General features: G+C 37.9%; 3 protein-coding genes across 9 annotated transcripts; 2 read left to right on the top strand and 1 right to left on the bottom strand.

The window, feature by feature from the left end:
- Positions 1–406: 406 nt before the first annotated feature.
- LOC109853882 (hexamerin-like) lies at positions 407–4,424 on the top strand. Of its 2 annotated transcripts, none has more exons than XM_020426425.1 (7): positions 407–567; positions 849–1,486; positions 1,636–2,069; positions 2,159–2,727; positions 2,809–2,945; positions 3,022–3,307; positions 3,383–4,424. In XM_020426425.1, exons 1-7 carry the CDS (start codon positions 447–449, stop codon positions 4,276–4,278), a joined length of 3,081 nt encoding a protein of 1,026 aa, XP_020282014.1. In that variant the 5' UTR covers positions 407–446; the 3' UTR covers positions 4,279–4,424. The 2 variants fall into 2 exon arrangements, with proteins under 2 accessions (XP_020282014.1, XP_020282013.1); XM_020426424.1 differs by having other exon boundaries at positions 408–567; positions 1,633–2,069.
- Positions 4,425–4,537: 113 nt separating this feature from the next.
- LOC109853887 (troponin C) lies at positions 4,538–10,194 on the bottom strand. Of its 3 annotated transcripts, XM_020426436.1 has the most exons (5): positions 10,086–10,194; positions 9,436–9,749; positions 8,037–8,341; positions 4,745–5,168; positions 4,538–4,666 (listed from the first exon to the last, which is right to left on the bottom strand). In XM_020426436.1, the coding sequence occupies exons 2-5, from the start codon at positions 9,611–9,613 to the stop codon at positions 4,638–4,640; spliced, it is 936 nt and encodes a 311-aa protein (XP_020282025.1). In that variant the 5' UTR covers positions 9,614–9,749; positions 10,086–10,194; the 3' UTR covers positions 4,538–4,637. The 3 variants fall into 3 exon arrangements, with proteins under 3 accessions (XP_020282025.1, XP_020282024.1, XP_020282022.1); XM_020426435.1 differs by lacking the exons at positions 8,037–8,341; positions 9,436–9,749; positions 10,086–10,194 and adding an exon at positions 5,273–6,230; XM_020426433.1 differs by lacking the exons at positions 8,037–8,341; positions 9,436–9,749; positions 10,086–10,194 and adding an exon at positions 5,484–6,228.
- Positions 10,195–10,247: 53 nt separating this feature from the next.
- Positions 10,248–14,596, top strand: LOC109853884 (YTH domain-containing protein 1). Of its 4 annotated transcripts, none has more exons than XM_020426429.1 (7): positions 10,248–10,812; positions 11,723–12,106; positions 12,293–12,509; positions 12,635–12,839; positions 13,067–13,331; positions 13,436–13,582; positions 13,759–14,596. In XM_020426429.1, the coding sequence occupies exons 2-7, from the start codon at positions 11,766–11,768 to the stop codon at positions 13,931–13,933; spliced, it is 1,350 nt and encodes a 449-aa protein (XP_020282018.1). In that variant the 5' UTR covers positions 10,248–10,812; positions 11,723–11,765; the 3' UTR covers positions 13,934–14,596. The 4 variants fall into 4 exon arrangements, with proteins under 4 accessions (XP_020282018.1, XP_020282019.1, XP_020282020.1 ...); XM_020426430.1 differs by lacking the exon at positions 10,248–10,812 and adding an exon at positions 11,050–11,072; XM_020426431.1 differs by lacking the exon at positions 10,248–10,812 and adding an exon at positions 11,275–11,626.
- Positions 14,597–14,854: the final 258 nt, after the last annotated feature.

Genomic DNA, 14,854 nt, shown 5'->3' with positions numbered 1-14,854 from the left:
TAATTTATCGCTTTATATATATATATATATATAAATTTTATATATATATAAATTTTATTTTATTTTTAAAGGTGAATAAAACTCTCACCTTCCTCTTCCTTGAACAAAAGAAAAAATACATATATGAAATAATCGAACAATAAACCTGTGTTTGTGATACAGATAATTACATTTTGTCTTGCAGAAACTGACGAAACGTTTTTTATATTGTAACTGATGATGCAACTTATTCTTGCCCAGGGATCATTATCATCGGTTAACCTTCGATTAGGCTTCGAATGATTTATCCGAAATAGCAGGGGGTATCGCGCGTAGACAGCGAAATCTTTCACGGCGATGGGTCAATGGGTCGCTGCCGATAATGCCCTTATTCGATACGATTTGGGTATAAAAGACTGCACTCGAGTGATGAACAGCATGCGGCAGACGGCATTGACAGCATCACAATGAGGTGTGCGATCGTTCTACTGGCTCTGGCAGTTTTTGGGGCTGCTCTACCCCAACACCACCAACAGCAGCAGCAGCAACAGCAGCAGCAGCAGCAGCAGCAGCAGAAACAGCGTGCTGGTAAGATATCGTTTTTCTCTCTGCTATTCTCTTTCTCATTATTTCTCATCTGTTCTGGATTTATAGAATCGAAGAACGACTCTATAAAGTCGCTTGAGAAAATATGTGTAAAAGAAATTTGACTTACATTCTATTAAAGCACAAGTATTTTTTTAATGTATGTGTAAACTGTGTTCTTTCTACGTTGTTTATTGCTTGAAAAAAGAAACGTAATTTAAAGAAAGTGATACTTGTAATTTTTTTAAAGTAAACGACGTTTTGTCTTCTTATTTGTCTTGTAGCTAACCAGGATCTTCTGAAAAAACAACAAGATGTGATCTTGCTGTTACAACAAATCACTCAACCGATCCCGAACCAGGAGCTCCAGATCCTTGGTACTACATACGATATCGTAGGCAACTCCCATCAATACGACAATCCCATTCTCGTTCAGTACTACGCTGGCGCAGTACAGGCTGGACTGGTGCAACCAAAAGGCACTGTCTACTCGAGCTCAATCAGTCAGCTCCGCAAAGAGGTCTCTTTGCTGCACAGAATTTTATTAGGCGCTCAGAACTACCAGACGTTTTTGGCAACCGCTGCATGGGCCCGCGTCCATGTTAACGAGGGACAATTCGTCAAGGCTTTGATCGGTGCCGTTCTTCAACATCCCGAGACACAGGGTGTCATCTTGCCGCCGCTCTACGAAATCGTTCCTCAATATTATTTCGATGCTAGGATCATTCAACAAGCCCAGAACATCGCTGCACAGAGCGCACAACAAAGCACTGTACAAGGACAAAACACTGTTGTTATCCCCGTCAATTACTCTTCCCAATTATCCAACGACGAACAACAGCTTTCCTACTTCACACAAGATGTTGGTCTTGCTAACTATTACAGTTATGTCAATCTCGCTGGATACTTGTCACAACAAAAAGTATGCAATAATTTTAAAATTATAATATATATTTTTTTACAATTATTTTATACGAACGGTGGAAAAAGTAAAATGTATAATATATTAATTTTGTTTTGAAGTTTGCTTTGTGCAAACATATTTTGATTTTTTTAATATAATTCAAGCAGGGATCTCAGCAGCAATCTCCGGTACAGCAATACCAACAGCAAGGCATTCAAGGTCAAGAAAATCAGAACAACCAGGGATCCGTTTACTATTATCTTCACCAACAATTGTTGGCTCATTACGAATTGAATCGTCTTTCGAACGGACTCGGTCCAATCCAGGACACTGACTATATCAACGTACAGTCGACGTACCAACCGCACCTCCGACACCCGAACGGACTTGAAGTTTCGGGACGTTCTGAGGATGTTCAGCTGAGTCCTGCTAAGAACACTCTTATTCAAGCTGTCAAGAAAATCGAACAAAGACTGATTGAAGCCATTGACTCCGGCCATGTCATTACTCCGCAAGGCGCCTTCCTCTCTCTCTACCAACCGCAAGGTTTGAACATCCTTGGAGATCTTATTCAGGGAACTGGCAGAAGTGTTAACCCGAGGTTAATTTTTTATATGATCGCATACTGAAGTATTATTTTATTCTCATTATGCAGTACTTATAAACGATTCTATATTTTCTATATTTTAGATACTATGGTAGCCTCCAAGCCGCCGCGCGTCAGCTCCTCGGCAACGCTCCCGAAGCACAAAACATCTACGACTACACTCCTTCCGTCCTTGAATTGGGACAAGTCGCCGTTCGTGATCCAGCTTTTTACCAACTTTATAAGAAAGTAATCAGTCTGTTCCAACAGTACCAGGATTCTCTGCCCGCGTACCAATACAATGACATTCTGTTGCCCGGAGTTAGCATTCAAGATGTTCAGATCAGTCCGCTTGTGACTGTTTTCAACGATTACTACGTCGATCTTGATGCAGCCACTGGCCAGCAACAGCAACAGCAACAAGTAGGCCAGCAACAGCAAGTTCAGCAGCAGCAGCAACAACAACAACAACAACAGAAACACATCCAAGCGCAACTGAAGAGATTAGACCACAAACCGTACGAGTATCAGATCACCGTCCAGAGCACGCAGAACGTCCCCAGTGCCGTCGTCCGTGTCTACTTAGGACCGAAATATGACTACCAAGGCCAGCCTATTAGCATCTCCCAACACAGACACAAATTTGTCGAACTTGATCAGTTCATAACTAACCGTATGTTTCCGATTGCGAGATTATCCAATAATTTTTTTTTTGAGAAAAAGCTGAAAATCTTTCTTTTTCTTCTTTTTACAGTTCAGCGAGGACAGAACGTTATCGTTAGACAATCCCAGCAGGCACCGAGCCAGAGCTTCGACTATCCATCAGTTCAAGAAATCAAGCAGCGTGTTAGCGGTGCTGTTCACGCCAAGGAACCGTTCTACATCACTGAGGTGATTGTCCTTTTACGCATAGATTTCATAATATTTATCCTGATGAACGCGAAACTCAAGATTAAAATTTCCACAGCCGCAGCAGATCTTTAGCTTCCCAGCTAGGTTGACTCTTCCTAAGGGTCAGCAGCAAGGATTGCCGCTTCAGTTGTTAGTTGTGATCTCTCAAGAAGGACAGAACATGCCCTCTTATGGACCAGTGATACCGCAACAGTTCCAGACATATCAGCAGCACCAGTATCAAGTAGTCAGCCCGCAGGAATATCAACAGATTCAGCAACACCAAGGTCAGACATCCGATATGCAGCAGACTGTGGAGGTTGTACCTCAGAATCTACCCCTCAACCAGCAAGGAAACCAAGGTGTGTTATCGATCCTAAACCGAAAAAGCCGCTCATTTTTGAACGACTTGAAGATAAGTCATTTCTTTCTTACAGCTGTAAGGAACCATTATGCTGATCTCTACACTCAGCAACACGGACAGTATCCGTATACGCATAGCCACTATCAAGTCGGCCAGAGACAACATACCCAAGGACAACAAAATGTCTACGGTGTACAGAGCCAATACCACGGACAGCAAGGACAACAAGGACAACAAGGACAACAAGGACAACAAGGACAACAAGGGCAACAAGGACAACAAGGGCAACAAGGACAACAAGGACAACAAGGACAACAAGGGCAACAAGGACAACAAGGGCAACAAGGACAGCAGAGACTCGACTTATGGGAAAAATCTCAACAATGGACTCAACAATGGGCTCAAGACAGGACTCAATATCCAGGTATCTACGGACAAGAACAGCAGGAACAGGGACAACAGGGACAACAATCTACTGTAGGAGTTCAAGGCGTACAGGGATTACAGCAAGGTGTGCAGATCCCACATGGTGTACAAAGCGTGCAAGGTCTTCACAGCGTACATAACGTACACGGCGCCCAAGGAGTACAAGGACAGGGAATCCAAAATCCTCTCTCTGGTGTCTTGTCTCAAATTCAGGGTGCATACCAAAACACCTACCAAGGACAGAGCCAACAACAACAAGGACACGGTGCCTCATACATCGGTAGCGGACAGTATCATGCCGGTGGCTACCAAGGCATCATGGCTGAAGGACAACAGACACAGGATGGATCCATCAACAAATACTTCCAGAACAAACCCATCTCCCAGGTTATCGGTGGCGCTGTTTCTCTAGACGGTAAGCCACTCGGCTACCCATTGGACAGACCTCTGACCACTGGCGCTCTTTCGGTTCCCAACGTCCATGTTTCAACGGTTCTTGTTTATCATGAAGGTCAACCCACCAACGAAATGAACACTCAGTAATATGTTCCTACGTATCAGATAAACGCGACTTCGGCATATCTTCATAATGCTATCAAGAGTTATATTTTTTTCATATTTTTTCAATGACAAAAGATTTGTTAATATTGTGTAGCAACTGCAATTAATAAATTGCCTTAAAACGCAAACCTCGAAATATTTCTTTGTAAATCATCCGTTTTTCATCAATCAATATTGAATCGATCCTTCCTCAAATATTTAAAATAAGTCAGGATTAAGTGAGGATAAATAAAACAACTTCTCCCGCGCAAATATTTTTTTATTAAGAAAGTTCACAATTCGCCTTTTTAATGATATATCAAGTAATGTGCATCTGTCGCCGCGTCTCAGTACATATGATATTATTCTCCGGTCATCATTTCCATAAATTCTGCAGGAAATATAAAAAAATCATATGAGAATATTTAAACGAAATTAATGTAGTTAGAAAACAAATTTGTCAATTTACCGTCAAAGTCGACAGTGCCGGAACCGTCTGTGTCAATCTCCGCGATTATTCCGTCGAGATCAGAGCTGGTGAGTTTGTCGTCGAGCGCGGCTAATATCTCCTTTAACGTAGCCGTGGTAATGTATCCGTTACCTTCACGATCGTACAATCGAAACGCTTCTTTCAGTTCTTCCTGCATCGCCTCGGCATCTTCCTCCTCGAGGAACCGACCGACGATTTTACAAAACTGGTCGAAATTCACTTTACCAGTGCCTTCGGGATCGTTCTCCTCGATCAAGGCGTTCAACTCGCCATCGTCGAACAGTTGCCCCATTGTGTTTAATATCGTTGAGATTTTCAGGGTTTCGATAAAACCGCTTTTTGTCGTGTCGAACATTTGAAATGCCTTGCGCATCACAGCCACTTTTTGATCATGTTCTTCTTCCTGCGAGAACGTTCGAAACAAAACAATTTTCTAATTCATCTACGAAATATGTGTGTATTTTTATTATACAATTCTATTTGGAATCAAAGAACAAAGCTACGTACGTCGATATTTCCGACAACATTCGAACTTTGAAATTTCTTTATTACTTGAAAAAAAAAAATGTTCTCTTTCTTACAAATAACTATTTAATTAACTTATAATTTTGTTTCTCAGATACGGCACTTGCAACTATAATTACAAATATCTCTTTACAAATTTACAGCCTCTTTTCTTTGACAAACACTTTTTTCGCGCTCGTATCGTTGGTCTTACCATGATGATTAATATAAATGATATTTGCAACCGGGAATTTTTTTAAACCGTATTAGGCAAGCCGCGAACGGGCCTACGGCGGACGGTGGACGGCGGACACTTGAAGAAAACCCGTCCTTCCGTCCCGGTATAAAGACTTCCTCTCCGCTAAACCAGCTAGAAAGACGCGGTGGACGCAAAAATAGAGCCGTGACTTCGACGAAAAATGAAATATGTTATAAGTGACCACGATCTTCTCTCCACGTTGTCACTTAACTTTTCACGAAGGCCAATATTAAATTGAAAAATCCATAGTGTTACTCATCATGATGACGACAGATCGACGGACAGATTTTTCCGGTCAAAAACAAAAAAAAAACAAAAAGAAATTGATTTATCAAATACTACAAAAACAAGAAACGTACAAAAAGACAAGTTTCATTGTATACGTTAATTTGAAGCTGTTTGTAAAATGTTTACGCAACAAACTCTTTTATATGACAAAAATAATATTAAAATATAAATGTATTGAAATGTGTGCGAATATAAATTGGGTGAAATGCCCCTTCTCCCGGTTATTATGCAGCGTTTCATGCTCAAAAGTATTTCATTTATATCGGATTACTGCCGCGGAAACAAACGATATATATAGAAAATGTGTAAAATTAGCACGTATTCATAGTATTTATGAATGAATCCATATTACATGCGCGCAGCACACACGAGGGAAGACGGAGCAGATGTCACGTGTGTACACGCGCATTGCTCACATATATGTGTGCGTACCAACCGTTTAATTTATTTAACGGAATTAATATGTAATATTAAAAAAATATAATATTTTGGGCTCTGTTGATATAGAAACTTTGTTCACATTTATTTCTTTTCGCAATTGTTTATTAGACGACAAAGTTCGAAATGAGAGGCTGTATGTATTACCGTTCTCAGCTCGCTGCCTACGCGATTCGCGGCTGCAAACCGTTACAACGTGACCCTATCTAGCATGCAGCTATAGTGGTGTAAAAATATATCTGACCGCTCCTCCGCCTCCAGCTCCCCTTCGTCACCGTTCACACATATTTTCCAGTCGGGTAACAAAAAATAATTTTGAACATTGCTCGTCCGGTTGCCAACAACTATTATTGCCAATCGTAAACAACTGCGGAACATTCATTTCGTAATGCGTGTTTTCGGGATAAATTGCGCGTCGCTCACCGGATATTATCACGCGTGTGAGACATGGCTATAATATCGAGTCAATAATTTTATTGAAAATTTATTTTCCGTGGTGTGGTCGCTCACACTGTGACATATTCAAGTAATTTCGGTGGTCATTGCATTAACCGCGTGCCAAATTCTGTGAGGCAATCTTGTGCGTGCCAAATTAACGATGAGATTCCTCGGCTGTAACATCACGCGCGGTTATTCTAAAAAGATTAAAAATTGCCTGGTTATTATTTCATTTTACATGGAAAATGAAAAAGAGAAACAACAATATACAAACGTGATAAGACAACTTTTTTTTATCATGTATTACACTTCAAAATTATATAAATTGTTCCTAGTATTATATTCGATTATAAAAACGAATAAAAATTGTTGTACAAGTTTCATATATATAATAATTAAAATACAAATTTTCTTTTTGTTATTTAAAAAATCAGTTCCTTTTGAGATATATATGAATAAAGATATATAGCATAAATGTTTACTCCAAGATTTATATGCCATATGTCACTTAACTTGGAAGTTGATGATAGTAAAATAATGTATTGTTTGTGTATCGCATGTGTGTTTGTGTATCGCTATACAACTGCGTTACGTATACATGTAGATATATATTACAAAATATTGTACCACATATTATCGAACAATTGGTTGTAAAACGCTTATATAACTACGACAAATTCTTTATTTTTTATTTTAAAAATTGACTCTCTTTGTAATAACTGATTTGTTGAATTTATATATGACGTTTGTGTGTGCTTGAAATAGAAAACAGATAAAAAGTGAAACAGTTCGTGAAAATGTCTACAATAGATAAAGAGCCAATATATAAGATGTCAGTGTGTAAAAATGTAGTTTTATCAAATAAAATAATAACATAAAACGTTTTGATCCGTGGAATCTATCGAATCTTCTTCAGTGAATAACTGAAGAAAAAGGTTTATTGTACTGTGTTATTTAATTTTTTATGTGATAATTTTCTTTTAATTTTTAATTTTTGTTTCTCTGCTCAATTATTCACTGAAGAAAATCTGATTTATGAATCAAAACTACATTTTTATGTAGTTTTATTGAAACAAAAGACATCTCACTGACATCTCGTATATTGCCTCATATTGGCCTTTTTACCTATCGTAGACAATAGATAAATTTTATATAGTACAAAGTTATACATTTTATGTATAAAGTCTTATAAATCTCTTATAATTCCTTAACTGTTAATACTGTAAAGACTTCGACAAAGCATATGCAATATTGCATCAAGTCAGTATAGGGTATACTATATTGATAACAAAATTCTTCCACAAAAAACCGTTTAAAGATATAGGAAGCGACTAAACTGATAACATTGTAATTGTCATTTTGCAAGCCAAGTATTGTTATCACCAGTATTTGCAGTACGATGATGATATTAGTTAAAAAATATAGTTTTTGACCTTGACTTCCATTCTGACTTTTCACCAGCGGAAAGAATATCGGTATTGTGCCAAACATCAACATCAACATACGAAGGTTTTCCTCGACCTGATACGCGCTCAATATACCAGACGTCAATAATGCCAACGGGACAATTTCAACAACGATGGAGAACCAGTCATAGAAGTATCTAAAGTATCTCGCTGTGGATCTCGATGACATGGTAAACGGAATCCCTGAAAATTTTAGAATTACAGAGATAAAAAGATACCTCAATACATGAAACCTATACAAATCACTATGAATTATACACGTATGAAAAGGATACAAGATTCAATGTTATAACTGTGCTCTAATTTCTCTAAAAGAAAACAGTGTACGTAAACAAATACAATTTGATCACATGACCATACCGTTTGCTAACTTGTTGGAACATGTAAGAAATAATATATCACATATATAAATATGCAACAGACTTAACACAAGGTGAAACAGTGCTGAGCAGATAAACATAAAATATTTAATATCGCTGGAACCATGTTCAAAAACATTCTGACACATGTGCGTGCAAAAGCTGACGTTGGTAAAGCTTGTGCGAATAGAACGTCCTAATGTATAATCCATATATATAGATATTTTATCTTACAAGCTCGTGTGTCTTTAAAAAATTGAAGTCAGACAAAGTGTTATTGTCTCTTTAAAAACTTACAAAAATCGAAACAAAGCTATAAAATACTGCAAATAGTGATAAAGCCATAAAAATATAAAAATTTAAAATGTTTTTTGTGCAACAGTTCCTCACTTGTTCCAACTATGTGTCAAGTAAACTTGCACAAATCATTACCATATAAATCCTTGGCAAATGGAAAATCATCTTCCTCTTCCATTCTCGATTTAGACACAAAAATTAAAAGTCACGTGTGGCCATGTGTTATACTTTGTATATCAACTGGATCTTCTCTGTGCCCCCTCCCTACCCCCCTTCCCAAGTTATGACATGGAATCTTGAAAGGTCCATACCTATAAGTTTATGCTTTGAATAAGGATAGTGGTTTGTTTTTGAAAAAAGCAGACTGCCAAGAGAAAAGATATAAACATATCTCTACAACTGGAAACTAGAAGAATAGCAAAACAATTTGTCTATTATTCCACCTAAGAATTTACGTATAAAGAAACATTTACATTACAATATTTGAAGAACGAAATAAACACATGAATAGAAAAAAAAAAGCAATCTAATTGGTTTTAAAACCGAATTAAGTTGAATGTTGCATAAAGAACAACATTGGTAAAAAAAACAAGAATAGGTGTGAATTTCTATTTGACTCACCAAATCTGAAGATTCCCAGAAGTGAGTGCATAAAAAGAATTTCGAAGGCACGCAGAGACCATTCGGTCGGCAAGGTTTTTGTTCTTCCGAAGGCCTGCCATTCGACGAGATGTCTCATGCATAATGTGGTCACAACAAGTTTGACGATATGAGCCACAACGGTGCTCGAATTCAACATGATCACCAGCTTGCCTCGCAAAGTGGCTCGTGATCCGCTAGATGGTAACAGTCGACCGAATTTCTCATCCGAATCGCTGATACTCCGGACAGTTTTATACCATCATTCTGTGCCTTTATCATCCCAAATCTTGACCCTAAATCGGCAGAAACAGAATCATGTTCTACATCAAATAAGCTGTCAAATTAGATGGAACAAAGTAAACAAAGTTACAAAATATTGCAAACTCCAACACCGAGCACCTCTACGTGCAACTAGCAAAAATAATTAAATAAAAAATAAAAACTGCACTGAACAAAAATAATACCGTTGGTTGCAATTAACCACAAATACGCAACATCTTCTCAAGCTGTATATTCGGGCTCGCAGGTTCCAATCATCTGCCCCATACACTTAGTTCACAATTTCTCAAGCACACGTACTCTCAAGTTTCGAAATTTCAAATTTCAAATTGTAATTTCAGCGGACTTACAGTTTTAAATGGAATCCGAATCGCTGTGTATAAATGCACACAAAAAAAAAACAATCAAAGTAACCAAGCTGCTCTCTTGCAAGCAACAAATGTAGATATCACTCTGTTGTGAAGATGTGAAGTCTGCGTTCGGAAACTTTTCACTCGGGTTGATACTCACCGAAGCTCATTGCCCATTCGGAAACGTTGTTCAAAGGTGAAGTGCGACAGTGCTGTTCGGAAATATTATTTGGGGATGCACCTCGGGAGGAAAATTTTCCACCCTGGGATACGTTCCAAACCCTGCCTTGGTTATCAAAATATACTATATTTCACGTCACGTGTACTATAGTTTTTGATTACCATAGATAGTATTTTAGGAACGTATCTCAGCTTAGGAAGCATATAGCGATGAATTACGGATTCGCGTTCTCTTGTGTTGTGATTCTTTCCGCCATATTTACGATATATTCCACCTCTACTCGCTATTGATTCTGTACACGTCACACAATGGCGCTATGATTTAGCGCAAAAGATCTCTCCGCGAGAACGATTGTGTTTACAGTTATTTATTTGCAGTTCATTCTCCATTAAATTGCAATTAATTGCAATTCCGTATATTAGAATTTGGAATGTGCGTGCGTCGCAGGCCGTGCTGTGTGTGAAAAACCGCATCGGACGATCCCCGAGCGTGCTACTCTCCTGTGTGAAGTGTGTCAGTGAAGGGACCGTATAAGTAAGGTGTCACGTAAGTGTGCGCCGAGGCCTCGGGAGGACTCGTTGAGAAAAAATTCGCGAGGACTTCGCGATTAAATGGATACCAAAAATTACAAAATGACGACGTTTAATTCTGTATTATATGTGAAAAAAATCTACTGATTTACACGGGACGAACTTTATCCTAGATAGTTAAAACGCAACGCAAAACAGTAAAAAAAAAAAAAAAAAAAAAAAAAATGTCAGAGTAAAACGACAATCCTTTGACGGACTCTCTGTAGTATGTCGCGAGTAAGAGTATAAAATATAGTTTAAGAAAAATAATCCGCGTAACGATGATAATTGACTTCTGGTTTTAGAAGGAGTGCAATAATAGAGAAGAATAAATAACGCGAGGATCTTCCTCAAGCGGGGTCCTCACCCATTTAAAGAAAAAAGATAAGAAGAACATATCTCTGAACTTCATACACAACAATATCTAAAAAAAAAAAAAAAAAAAAAAAAAAAAAAAAAAAAAAGAGACTACATAGAACAAGCTCTCTCAGCTGGAGCTCGCTATGTGTTATTTATTGCCACATAATCTCAAGGACTATCCGTAAAGTTTCTAGTTTACGTTCTGGCCGGGCTCACCGGGTGACGTTCAGAATCTGGGAGTTCGAGTCAATTGCCATGTGTCCCAGTCGATTTGTGTTAGGTGTAAGAAAGCTGGATGCCGCTTCGACGCGTGTAGGCGCTTTAATTGAAAGTTCTTGGGACAGTGTGGACTTTTCGCTCGGCTCGGAATTCCCGAACTATCCTTGCTGTATACTATATAATCCTTTGCTACCGCATTGTTGTCATAAAATGTACGAGAAACGCTACGATATGCCGTTCTTCCTGGTGAAGTGTTCTCACGCGGACCGTGGTTTGGAAATAAGTCCTATCTCGTGTTTGCGTTACAGGCGGACGCCTGATCCGGAACCGAGTGACAGTCCCGGTTAAGCAATGGGGAGCAACACAGACGGCGACAACATGAATCTGAGCGAGAACGATAACGGCGACGAGTTAAGAATCGCCGCGGACGAGACGTACGACACCAGGAGCGAAGTGTCGTCGAGTAGTTCCAATTCTGACTCCAGCCATCCTACTATTAGTTCTGTCTCCAGCAAGTCCTCCCGAAGTGACAGCAAACATAGCCGAAGAAACAGGAACAACAAACGAAGCAGATCAAGAGACACCAAGTCGTCCAGTCCAGAAGTGAAGCGAGCTAGATCCAAGGAGAGCAAAGGCACCATCAAGACTTATGACTACACCACCAAGTTGAATTACTTGTTTAGAGATGCAAGGTTCGAATATTTTTTTTTTTTGGTAAAATGAAATCTCTTGAAGTATTTTTCTCCACATATAAATTTCAAATTTTTTTTTTTCTTTAGTAACCATTAAGATTCAACATTATTTTCATAAACAAAAGCAAAAGAAATAGAAGTGCGAGGAAGTTTGAGGTAAAAACTTCCAAGTCTTTTTTTACTTAGATTTTTCATCATCAAGTCCAACAATGCAGAGAATGTGACATTGTCCAAGGCCAAGGGAGTGTGGAGCACTCTTCCGCAAAATGAAGCAAATCTGAATCAAGCTTACAGAGAATCGCGAAATGTATTGTTGGTGTTTTCTGTGAAGGAATCGGGAAAATTTGCTGGTTTTGCAAGACTCAGTACAGAATCGAGAAGAGATGCTAGTCCAATTTCTTGGGTATGAAGACAATGTTAAAAATAAATTTTATACGTAATATAAATACATATATATATGATTAAAACAAATCGATATATGATTATTATTTTATGAAAAAAGGAAACGTGTATTGAATGCTGTTTTAGGTTTTGCCTCCTGGTTTGTCTGCAAAAGCTTTGGGAGGTGTATTTAAGGTTGATTGGATTTGTAGAAAGGAACTACCGTTCACGGCCACGTTACATTTGTACAACCCTTGGAACGATGGCAAACAAGTTAAAATTGGCCGAGATGGTCAGGAAATAGAACCCAGAGTTGCCGAGGAATTGTGCAGATTATTTCCGGAAGATGAAGGTTTAACATCCATAAATACTATCTTAACAATTAATACGGTACACAAATATCCTGAATAAGTATTTATTGTACAAATCTTTCGTACTTACATCTTTGCATGAGAGAAATTATTTTTCGTGTGCATTTTTATATATCATTGCATCACATCACTCTGTATTATTTTAATACATAATCTGACATTAACAACAAATTACGTTTGTATATAAATAAAAAAATAATGTGTTTAGGAATCGAAATGACACCTATTTTGCGAAAATCGAAAGAGGCAGGAAAAAACAAAACGAAATTCTCGCGTTATCGCGCCAAAAAGCCGATAAGCAGTTCTCGATTCTTGCGGAGAAGCGGACGAGGACGCAGGTTGTTTCTGACTTCGAGATCACGCTTAGCCTCGTTGGCCCGAAGTTCGCACGGCACGGGTGATCACAGGAGTTCTAGGGACAGTTCTCATCGGTACGCGCCATGGATCATTCGAGGAAGTTCGCCTTATACGAAGTACGATGTTGATTCCGTTATGTAACGCTTATACATTAACATTTACGATAGTTTTCGAAATGTATATTTCACGTAGTTCATGTGACTGTCATTCGCGTTTTTAGAGGTTACGGATCTAGTGGACTAGGTGTAGCTGCAGTTGCGGAGGCTTACGTCGCGGATTACATGCGTACTATGCAACATCAGTTGCCCCCGTTGCCGCCTTACGGTCCTTACGACGCTTTAGCACCACCACCACCTCCTCCTCCAAGGTAAGGGAGAACATTTTTCACGATTTCATTGGGAGAATATTCATTACATTGAAACAAATGGTCATTTGACACCATCTTTGAGCTATTTCAATTTATTTTTTCGCTGTTGTTGTCTGCGTACAAGATGCAAACAAAATAAAAATTGTCTTACACGAAATTGGACGAATTGCTTTCAGATATTACGACGGTTTGCCGTTACCTCCGGATTATAGCGCGACTACGTCAGCTTTGGATAAGCGTAATTACGAGAGAAGCGTCGATGAATTTCTATGGAGAACAACCAGTCGTCACAGTCGACACAGCGAACATCGTTCTTCTCGCGATCATCACAGATATAGAGATCGCAGATAAGAATCGAGTTCATGCCGTAACACTTATCGACACCCATCGATTTCCAGATCGTGCTTCATCGTCGATAAAAATAAATTTAAGCGGAATAAACTATTGTAACAAATTGTTCATTAGATATCTTGACTTAAATTGAAAAATCTTGATGATCTATCATGATTTGCTGCAATTACTTAAAACAAAAATTTATATTACAAAAAAATAAAGTTCTATATAAATTAAATTCCTATATTGAAAACTAGACTATACATTAAATTAAATTATACTGAAAATATATTATAAATAAACAATTTTGACTTAATCTTAAATAAGATGTCAGAATTTATGTGGTGTAATCTTCTTCCTGGAAGTCATTAAATTTCTAAACACTCTTCGTTTTTGGGAATCGACGGGTACAACGTTATAAAAAACATTTGCAATCATGCCACTTAATCATCATTAACCCGTGTAGTGTAATCCTGAAAAAAACATATTCTTTCTATTATAAAGCACTCAGATTAATTAAGTTTTGTACTCTATTAGATATTTGTACTCCAATATACTTTCTCAGTGGTTTTTCAACATCTTTTGCAGTCACACGAATAAAATGCAATAATATCGAGACGTTTCGCTGTTCAATCGGAGAAAGATATACAAATATACATAATAAAAAATGATCTCTTTCTACATTTTTTTCTTTAAATACCCAATTTTACAATCCCTTTTGCGTGAAAGATATTCTTGTCGACTCGAATTTGAAAACAAAAAAATTTTTGATAACTTAATAATCGACCTATTGACGTTACAAGAATCGCGAACAAGTTTTCAATAGCCAAAACAAAATGAACACTTTTTGAAGTTTAATCTGTTTTTTGTAAATGTATAAAAAAAAAAATCAAGATATTTTTAACTACGTAACAGTTATATATATATATATATATATGC

The sequence above is a fragment of the Pseudomyrmex gracilis genome, unplaced genomic scaffold, assembly GCF_002006095.1.
Source record: "Pseudomyrmex gracilis isolate BER0280 unplaced genomic scaffold, ASM200609v1 scaffold_56, whole genome shotgun sequence".
NCBI lineage: Eukaryota > Metazoa > Arthropoda > Insecta > Hymenoptera > Formicidae > Pseudomyrmex > Pseudomyrmex gracilis.
The sequence above is the reverse complement of the archived record's forward strand: the minus strand, read 5'-3'. Positions and strand labels throughout refer to the sequence as shown.